Genomic DNA, 10,125 nt, shown 5'->3' with positions numbered 1-10,125 from the left:
CTACTGAACTTTGGAAAACACTTTGTTTTTATTTGTATTTTGCCTGCATGTATGTGTTTACCATATACACGGGGGTGCCTGATTCTCATGGAGGCCAGAAGGATGTCAAATGTTCTGGACCTGGAGTGACAGACAGTTGTGAGCACCATGTGGATGCTTGAAATGGAACCCCTGTCCTCTGCAGGAGCAGCCAGTTTTGTTAGCCATTGAGCCATCTCCCCAGCCAGTTTGAAACACTTCTTTACAGAGAGAAGTGGAGAGAGAGAGAGAGAGAGAGAGAGAGAGAGAGAGAGAGAGAGAGAGGAAGCTGAAGCAGGAGGATGGTGAGTTGAGGTCAGCCTGGATAACATAGCAAGACGCTGTAAATAAATAAATTATTCATCAGAAATGGAAGCAACCAGCAAAGTTTATAGTTATCTTAATACAGCAGAAGGTGTACTTTAGGAAGAGAAATTGTGCTTTTAAGAAAGAAGAGTTCAAAGTATCAATTAGAATTGGACTTTTCCCCCCTCACTTTGTTTACTTGTGAAAGTTGCTAGAAAGTAATCGAAATGGGAAAACATAAACAAAAAACAAGCTGGAGGAAGCTTCTGAAATACCAACTAGACCACGATTCAGATGCTCTTAGGCAGAACATGGCACCCAAGAGATTCTGATGCCTTGTGGATGAAGGCAGAGGGCTGCTCATCTTTCTTTTTAAAGTTCTCTTTCAACCTTAGAGTAAGGAAATACATCATTCTTAAAACTTGTATTGATTCACTCACATGTTTATAGTATCCAGATCCAACCTGGCTTTATCATTATTATCAATTTGCATTCATTTTTGGACGTAGAGATGGTGGTTTTTTTTGTTTGTTTGTTTTTTTCCTGTTGAGAAGTCGTCTAGGTTTTCGTTAATTTATTTACATTTTTTTATTTGCATGAGATGGCTAGTTAACTTTATATCATACAGATATTTTAATACCCTTCTTGCCATAACTTAACGGGTTCACTGAGACTGTCTCCAATATAGAGTAAAACAACCCAAAGGCATAGCAAAAAGGAAGAAAGAAAGCACTGAGAAAGCTGAAACTTTTTTTTTTTTTTTTTTGTACAAAGATTATGTGGGTCTTAGGCCAGAGGGAAAGAAAAAGCCCAGGAAAAGGAAGGAATGTTGGTAGTTAACACACAAGTTGTGTCTGGTGTCTCAAGGGCAGTCAACTGGCACTCAAATGTTCTCCTCCAGTGCTCGGAAACTTCACCCCTCCTTGGACTCTTTAAAGAGAGAAAGAGGTCTGATTCGTGCCACGGATGATTAATCGCTAATTTAGCTCCCAAGTGTGAGTGAAAACGGATACTAAGATCTCAGAGGTGAAGTGAGATACGGGTAAGGGGTCACAATATTTTAATTTAGTGCCCTTCGGTGCTCGGCTGAAACTCGAAAAATCTGGGTCACACAGAAAAGTTTCCCTCTCCCTTTCGAAGTTTCCTTCGCACACACCTCCCTCCCCCCCAAAAGCTTGCCCTTGCCCCTAGGAGCTGCGGAGAGTCATTTGAAACTACTGGAGGCTGGAGGCGAGGTTTACTTTTCAGGTCATCCAATTTGGGGGATCCAGTTTCTGCGGAGGGAAGAAAAAGGCCGGGTGGGGGAGGGAAACAGCAGACTCCTCATCTTCCCACCCGTCCACCTTCAATCCACAACCTGACACGCACGTCCAGCCAAGTCGGGGGCTTTACTTGAACCTCCACCACCAGCAGCAGCTGCCGCCGCCGCCGCCGCCGCCACAGCACCAGCCGCAGCACCAGCCGCAGCACCACCTTGTCACTCACTCCGGAGAGACACGCCCCTCTACTCTTGACCAATAGCAGCTCGCCTGCCTGCATAGTAATAAGCTCGAGACCTCCCCCGGCCAATGGCGCTCCGGGAGAGGGGTTAGTTTTGCATGTACCTAAGTGATTTGCATAACCCGGCGGCCGGGGGCTCCCGAGGCCAGCGTGCAACCCTAGAAGGGAAAAGGACGCGCCGAGCGGGAGCCGCCGCGGGGAAGAGCGCGGACCGGCCGGGGTGTTTGTGAGAGCCGGGGCGGGGGCTGGGGGGCGTCGGGCCGGCATGGCTGGAGGCTGCGCCCCGCAACCTTGAGGAGCCGCGCGGCTGGAGGAGGCCCGGGACGAGAAGGCGGCGGCGATGGCAGCGCGCGGCCCCGGCAGCTGCTCAGGGCCGGGTCGGCTGGCCTGAGCCAGCGAGCCGCGGGGCTGCCGGCCGTGCTCGTCCCATGGAGCAGCGGGAAGGGAGGAACTGCGGAGCGCCGCGTCCCAGCGCTGCGGCGGCGGCGGCGGCGGACTGCTGAAGGATAGGCGAGCGCACGCGGACCGCCGGGGGACGGCGCCCGGGCCCCCCGAGCCCCGCAGGCCGGCTGCCCCCGGGGGTGGCGCGGGGACGGCGGAGGGCGAGCGAGAGGCGCCTCGGGAGAGGCGAGCGCGGGCGGCGGCCGCCGCTGCAGCAATGCCGGGCCCGCTGCGGCTGCTCTGCTTCCTCGCCCTGGGGCTGCTCGGCTCGGCCGGGCCCAGCGGCGCGGCGCCTCCTCTCTGCGCTGCGCCCTGCAGCTGCGACGGCGACCGTCGGGTGGACTGCTCCGGGAAGGGGCTGACGGCCGTCCCGGAGGGGCTCAGCGCCTTCACCCAAGCGCTGTGAGTGCGGGGCCGACCGGGCTTGCGGGCGGAGGGACCCTCGGGGCGCCGCGGGGCGGAGCCAGGGCTCGACCCCAGTGCCCCCAACCCCCAACGCTGTAGGGTCCGGGGTGCACGGTTCACCTGTGTGTGGTTTGTGTGTGTGTGTGTGTGTGTGTGTGTGTGTGTGGCGGGGCGGGGGGAGGTCGGGGCGGTTGGCATTGCCAGCCATTCCCGAACGGTGCCCTTTGCAGGCTTAGGCAGTTTGGATCGAAGCTTCGAGGACTTTCTCTTTCCTAGACTTTTGGGGTGCAGTTGCCACCCCATTCCCATCTCAGATCCCAAGTGTGTGTATCCGGGGCTAGGAGGGAGGGAGGGCGCTGGAAATGCGCTCCTTGGCAGCCTTTCACGCGACCTCTTCCCCGATGTGGCCCCCTGTTCGGCTGGCAAAACTTTGGCCACGGGTGAGGGCGCCTAGAACTTGGCCTGAGTTTGCCGACCAGGCGCGTTCCGTGGGGGAAGCACCTGGATACCCCCAGGGTTCCCGCCGGCGGAGAGAAGAAACACCTGTACCTTAGAAGGTGAATGGGATTTCCAGTTTGGCCTCATCCTGCCTGTGCGGTGTGGCACCGTAGCCCAGATCCACTCGGGACCCATTACCACACGCCAGGCCAGCCAAGGGAGGAGGAGGATTCAGCCTTCTCTGGGCGGGAATCCTCTTACAGAATAAGGCATTTTAAAGAAGAAATGGTGACCGGAGGTAGAGAATGTTGGGAGAGAAAGTTCCGGAGCATAAGTTCAGAGCGGTCTGTAAGGCGGGCAGCTGTTTTCTGCCTATACCTTCAGCAGCAGAGCTGCCAAGAGTCACACAAATGGTTCCTCTGCCCCTCCACGCCTCTTTCCTCAGAGACCCCCCCCCCCCCCCCGAGAGCTTTCAACCCCTCAGGAAAGAGGAGGAATCCCAAAATAGGTGTTGGAGGTGGTGTTGGCAAATGCCACCAATAGAAAAAGAACAGGGTAATTGAGCAGAGGGCAGCCCCTGTGCCCCTTTCATCCTTCTCATTTTGTGTGGCCCATGGCATGATTAAATCAGGAGCAGTGAAAGAGCTGTTAGGGAGGAAGGGGCCCGAGAGGCCCGCCGGCAAGGGAAACTTCCTTTTTACCTTCGAGCTACCAGACCTCCTAGACATAAAGGAAGAACAGATCCCGCGGAGGGAAAACTCCCTTCTAGGCAGGCCTGGGCTTTGCTGTACTTCCAGATGGGTGGTGACGGGGCCTTCAGCCCTCTCCGGTTGGGGGATAGTGAAGATTGAGGACTGGGGCTTTGCAACCCTGCTCTTTGTTTTTGCCTCAGCCTTAGGTGTTGCATTCTTGGAAAGACCTTTTCTTTCAACATGACATTTAGCTTTTCACCGAAAAAGTTAACTTTGAAGCGTGAAGCGTTTTGCTTACACAGGTATATTAAGTGGCAAAGTTTCAGCAGGGTTGGCAAGTGAGGAGGTAGGGTTTTCCTCTTAATCGAAACTCTTTGGAAACATTCAGAGACTTCAGTCAGAGAGACAACTTTACCTGAGCCATTTAGAAGGCTTTATATAATAATAGTTTAACAACGAGGATTTCACTCTTTGTTCCCCAAACTTTTAACAAGTAGACTTGTCCCATAAGGAAAAGGGCCTGTTTTATGTAGCACCTAAAGCCAGAGAGTAATGGCATAATTTTACGGGAGAATGCTCCTCTAGACGGTATCACACAACTTGAAGATCTCACTGGAGACAATGAAACACCCTATCTTCAACATGGAGCCTTAGGGAAGTTACTGTGCACAGATAACATTTTTTTCTGAGCTGCAGTAGTGGTCAAACGGGATCTGTGTCTTTGTGATCAACGGAGGGATTGCACATTCAGAAGTGCAATTTTCCCCGGCACTCCTGATTTCACCCTCAGGAGGATAAATGTCATCTATATGACCACTCTATCTTTAAGGGTTTTGAAGGGCAGTGTGTTTGCATTTAACACGAGGAAACCAGCTGACTCCTGAGATTTATCTGAGGAGGGGCAGGTGCCTCAGGTCTGCACTCTGTTTGCTCTCACTGGACAGCTTAGGATCACCAAGGGCATCCATTCTGAGGTACCATTGCACTGTTCCTGAGCCATAGTTTACCCTGAGAGTAAGCCCACAAGTCTCTAAGCTTCTGTTTACGTATTCCTAATTTCTGGATCTCATCATTTGTGAAACTGCAAACAAACAAACAAACAAACAAACAAAACAGAAGCTTAAAGTGACACTGTAGTGCTCAACGCTCTTTCTCATTGCTCAGCGACTTGTCCAGTTATGGGACTTTCTCCAACCTCTGAGGTATGTGCACAGATCACCTTGGAAACCACAGGGCCGACTGAGAACAGGGATTTTATTTGACTCAGTCCACAGAGCCTGGTACACTGGAGAAATTAAAAAATTCTGGAGTGAGTAAAGCACATAGGACCACACTGAAGAACTTCGGATCTAGACACCATGCCCATGAGAATTTGCCAAACTTGGCCTCTCTACATTTAGCCTTTTGTCCAGAAATGAGAGGGCCCCACAGGGAACATGCCTGGCTGCTCCTACTTTAGGCTGGCTTAAACTTGTTCAGCTAAACTGTCTATTTCCTGCTGAGTGCTACCTTATCGGACCTGGAGGATAGAAGGAGATATAATCCCCAGTATCTTCGTGGGGTCCTGCCTGAATTCTTACCATTTGTTTTTCAGAACAGCTATTTTGAATCCTATGCCACAGTGTAGTAATCATTTCATTTTATTTGTCAAAAAGGATTCGAGTTTATCCCTAAGGTAGTGTTGATAAAGAAATTAATCACCCACATTCCAAGGCTGAGGGAGAAAGAGAGGAAGTGACAACCTTAGTGTGTAGTGGGGTTTTCAGTGTGTATTTTCTGGTTCGTGTGTTTCTGCAATGAAGTTTAAGAACTATAGACTTGGGACACAAACTTTAATATCCATACAACATAAGGTTAAGATGATGAAGTCTGTTTTTGTGGCTTCCCAGGCAGCGAGGTAGATCTGAGCCTTTGATCATCCTCCTTACCTCACCACTGAGTAATTGTGTGGCCTTGGGCAAGTCACATCATCTTGAAGTGTGTGCGATCTCCTTATCTGAAAAAAATAAAGTAATTGCATTCCCTAGATTATCTCTGAGCTGCTTCTTCCATCTAGAAGTTGGGTGATTTTACAATTCTTACTCGACTTGAGGGTGGTGAAGTGACAGCAATGTCAGAATGACCTCATGAAAAGATCTCAGGAGCAGCCGAACATTCTTCCAGCTGAAGCTGCATAAGCCTTTTTATTACCGCTCACTTGGAGGAGTTCTTGCCTGTGTTTAGAAGTGTGTGTTAGGAAATTTTCCATGGAGACTTGTTGCAGAATTCATGAGTAGCAAGGGCGCTTTGCTAGGGTAGAATAGCCTTGATTGTTTCCTGTGTGTATGGCTTAACACTTGGAAAAGAAAATCACTCTTTCACTAATTTGGATACAGTACAAAAAGTTAGTCAATGTCCTCCTTCCCATGTAATTAGTCATAACCCAAACCTTCACAGTGGATATTCTGTACCTGAGCAGATTATCAAGCCCTTCTCATGAACTGATGGTTACCTAAAGGGCTTTGAAGTACTATTTCAAGAACCAGTTGCTTTTTCTTCTTTTATTGGTATCATCTTTGATTCTTCTCCAAGATGTGTTTTCTTCAGCGTACCACACACTTTTTTTTTTCACAGATATCAGTTGAAAGTACTTTCTCTCTCTACTTCTAGTGCCTACTGTATATTCCATAACAGGTCAGTCAGTAATCAGTTGTCTGAATGTTAATACTTTATCGTAGTAAAATTTAATAACTTTTTGATTTCCTAATTCTCCAAAAATTTCATTGCTAGTAGAATGTGTCTGTCTAGAGATGTATTAGTCTTACACCAAATGTGTACCTTAAAGCAAGGTCGATATATTAACATCTTTCAGTTTGGATCCTTTATTTTTCAAACTAGTAGACCCCTGTGCTCTCTAGCTACCCAAGAGGAAAGAACATTTTATGGGAAACATGGGATCTGGGTTCAAGATCTGTCTGTGATTCCCTGGAGTATCCTTGAGTGAGTCATACAGCTAAGCCTTTAGGGCCTTAATTTCTACAGTCTGGAAAACAGCGATGTTACTGACTCCTGTTGACCTTGCATGTGCTAGGCAAGCACGCTGCCACAGAGCTGTGCCCGTTAGCTCTGAATTTTAATCTTTATACATTTCTCAAGTCGGCCATGTGAGGGGAAGCAATGGGGACTCTCATCCACCCCATAGATCTACAGTTGTCCAGTTCAACTGGAGCACTTCTGTGGAGTGGGGCATCCATATCTTCCCAGGCAGTGCCCTGTGAGATGTTGCCTGGACACCATGGAGAATTTATGCCAGGGATTTACTGATTCTGCACTTCTTAAGACTTGCTGTAACCAGTAATAGTTCACGATTTCCAGTTTAACTGAATGCTGTGCCAGTTTTGGTGTCACAAGTATTTACTGTCCAAGTACTTGGCTCTCAGCGTTAGAATTGTAAGGTAACATTTGACAGCTTAATCTCTCAGGAAAGATCAAAGATCTCTCTTAGTAGGTGGATCCAGACAAGTTTAGGCATTTTCTTGGCCTCTGCCTTTGTCAGTGTGTCTCTCAGATTTGTATTTTAGTCATCTTTATAATGGTAGAATGAACTGACAGCCTGCTAGTTTGGATTTTAGTTTCTGGTCTCCTTGATTGTGCTTATTCTATTCATGTCTGTGTGTGTGTGTGTATGTGCTTGTGTATGTGTCTGTGTTAGTAATGAGTATTAAACTAGATGGTATCTTCTGCAACTACTTTGGATTTCTTTGAATCCTCGTAGAACATAAAGTTGTAAGAATCATTTGGTGAGTCATAGAATCTAAGGCCAACTTTTACTTTTGTCTCCATAAACATGTAATGCAAGTATTGAAAAGGTAAGGAATTGATTGGTTCTTATACCTTGGAACAAATTCATGCCAACAAAAATACTTGATTGCGCTGTTAATATAATAGTTTAAAAGTTAAATCCCACCAAATATGCCTTCAAAGTCGAATGGTTTAAGTTATATATATATATATATATATATATATATATATATATATATATAAAATCTGGGTTGCTCTTTAAAAAAAGTCATGGATGGTCCATTTTTGGCAGTGTCAAATCTTTGTTTTCAGTACATTAAAAAAAAGTCTTTTTTTTTCTACCTCTGCTCAGTGAAGTGTGTTTTTTATAAAACACACTTGACTGAATGTGATAAAATGCTCCAATTTTAAATACTGGCAGTGAAGAAGAGAAAAATCTAGGGCATGTACCCAATCAGTACTCTTACACAATGGCTAATTTGTCCACCTTCTTGGCATTTCTTTTGTGTGCTAAAGCACCTGATGGTCAAACTATGTATCAGATATTAGCCTATTGTTTGAAAGTGAGCAGGTTCCTAAATTGAGTTAAAAACCAGTCTTACAGTGGGAGAGACCATGATTTTATAGTTCATAGATGTTTAATGGTGTTCAAACATTCTAAAGACTCTAGCAAGATAGTTTCAAATACTGTGTGCTTGTATGCAGTATATGCTGTGTGCATTCACAGAGACAAAGGTTATTAAGTTTTAGTATGATTCTTAAAAGTACTTAGGTATTGTATACCATGGCTTGGAAATTAACACTGCTAATGTTTGGCTTGTTTACTTTTCGTTTGTGAAACGTGTTTGTCTCTTATGTTATATAGTTTTAAATTTTCATAAAGGCACAGGAGCCACATCCTCCCAAACCTCCGTATATGGCATTAAGTGCTTCATTTGTTTGCTTGTTTGTCATTTATTGGTTTGTTTGTTTGGTTTTTTTTTTTCCTCTTTAGGTACAAGTAGTTAAGGTTTGAAAAGTGCTTTTTTTTAATTTTTTAATTTTTATTTTTTTACCATTCTGGACCCGTAAATGAATGTTTAAATGTTTTAAGTATATGCATGTATGCATTTCTTAGCTTTTTGTATTGAAAGGTCTTATGGGCAAGCACTGACTCATGCTAGCTTGTTGTGCTAGCGTATTCTCCCGTAGAATATGAAACTATCTCCTAAGGGAATGTAAGCCATAGATATTTTAGGAGGCAGCTGTATGTGCGGTTAGATTCTGTACTAGTGTTGTATCTGCTAGAAATGGGATGTGTGCAAGGGGCAAATTTAATATATTGCAAGACACTTGGTGGTGCTCCATCCTTCATATGAGATGTACATTTACGTAGTCTGAATCAAGATATGCAAAGGGCTTTATGAGCCCTCTTCCTTGGTTGATTTGTTTGTTTGGTTTTTGAGACAAAGTTAAGACCTTACATTGTAGCTCAAGTTGGCCTGGAACTTGTGATCCTCTTGCTTCAGCCTGAGTGATTTATTTTTTTTGCATTAGAAAAAAGCATTTTTTGTTTTGTTTTGTTTTAGTAGTTTTCAATATTGACTGTTGAAGCTGGAGAGATGGCTCAAGTTAAGAGCACTGACTGTTCTTCTAAAGGCCCCAAGTTCAATTCCCGGCAACCACATGGTGGCTCACAACCATCTCTAATACTATCTAGTGCCCCCTTCTAGTGATACTTCCGTGCATGTGCATGCAGACACACATGCAGGCAGAAGACTGTATACATAATAAATAAATAAATCTTAAAAAAAACACAAAAACCTGCCAATATTGACTGTTGAAAGAATGGAATCTTAGTATGCTCTGACTACAAAGTGTTTTTGATACACTATTTGAATCATAATGTAGAATTCTCAGGAAAATTGTGAGTTACACATCCTCCGTGTTTATTATCAAAGCTCCATTTAGGGACATTTTGTCCTTCTTCAGAAGATGGACAGAAATTTGGCAAGCATGTGGCTCCTTCTCCTTGGAGTGGGCCTAGGCATGGCTAAAGAATGTGTCTAGAGTTGATTCAAGTCTAACTTTTCCACTCTCCCAGTACATTAGCTTTCATGGTACAGTGCTCAAAATGAACTACAGAATACTTCAGTACAAGTGATGACATCCAGACTTCCCCAAAAGAACTAGACTGGAGCCACTTTCAAGCAAAGGGAGATGGATTTCAACATCGTTACCCTCTTCAGGGCTTTTGTTCTGAAGGTTCCGAGTGGGAGGTGCACCTCCAGTTGGCAGTGTCCTCTGTGAAACTCGAGGGACTGGGCTATGACATCGATTAACTTCTGGGTCTTTCCTGTCTCCCTTAGGGATGGTCTTTGTGTTCAGAAGCTTTAGGAGAAAGTGTGTACCTCTTGAAGGGCTTGGCCCACCACAGACTTTTAGGAGTGTAGAAGATCACAGTTGCATAGATTCTAGACTGTCACCCTTCCCCATGTGTGCACAACATCTGAAAGGTGCTACTTCTCGGGAGAATTCTCCACAGAATGAGAGCAGCACCTCTGGA

At 45.9% G+C, this 10,125-nt stretch overlaps 1 protein-coding gene across 1 annotated transcript in view; it reads left to right on the top strand.

Annotated features, from left to right (window-relative positions):
* The first annotated feature begins 1,933 nt into the window (after nt 1-1,933).
* Lgr4 (leucine rich repeat containing G protein-coupled receptor 4) overlaps nt 1,934-10,125 on the top strand; it is a 102,351-nt gene continuing 94,159 nt past the window's right edge. The window contains exon 1 of the mRNA XM_060371673.1: nt 1,934-2,667. Coding sequence (XP_060227656.1) covers nt 2,483-2,667 — 185 coding nt within the window. The 5' untranslated portion in view covers nt 1,934-2,482. The remainder of the gene's footprint in view (nt 2,668-10,125) is intronic.

The sequence above is a fragment of the Meriones unguiculatus genome, chromosome 18 (genome assembly GCF_030254825.1).
Source record: "Meriones unguiculatus strain TT.TT164.6M chromosome 18, Bangor_MerUng_6.1, whole genome shotgun sequence".
Lineage (NCBI taxonomy): Eukaryota > Metazoa > Chordata > Mammalia > Rodentia > Muridae > Meriones > Meriones unguiculatus.
This window is presented reverse-complemented; position numbering and strand designations above follow the sequence as displayed.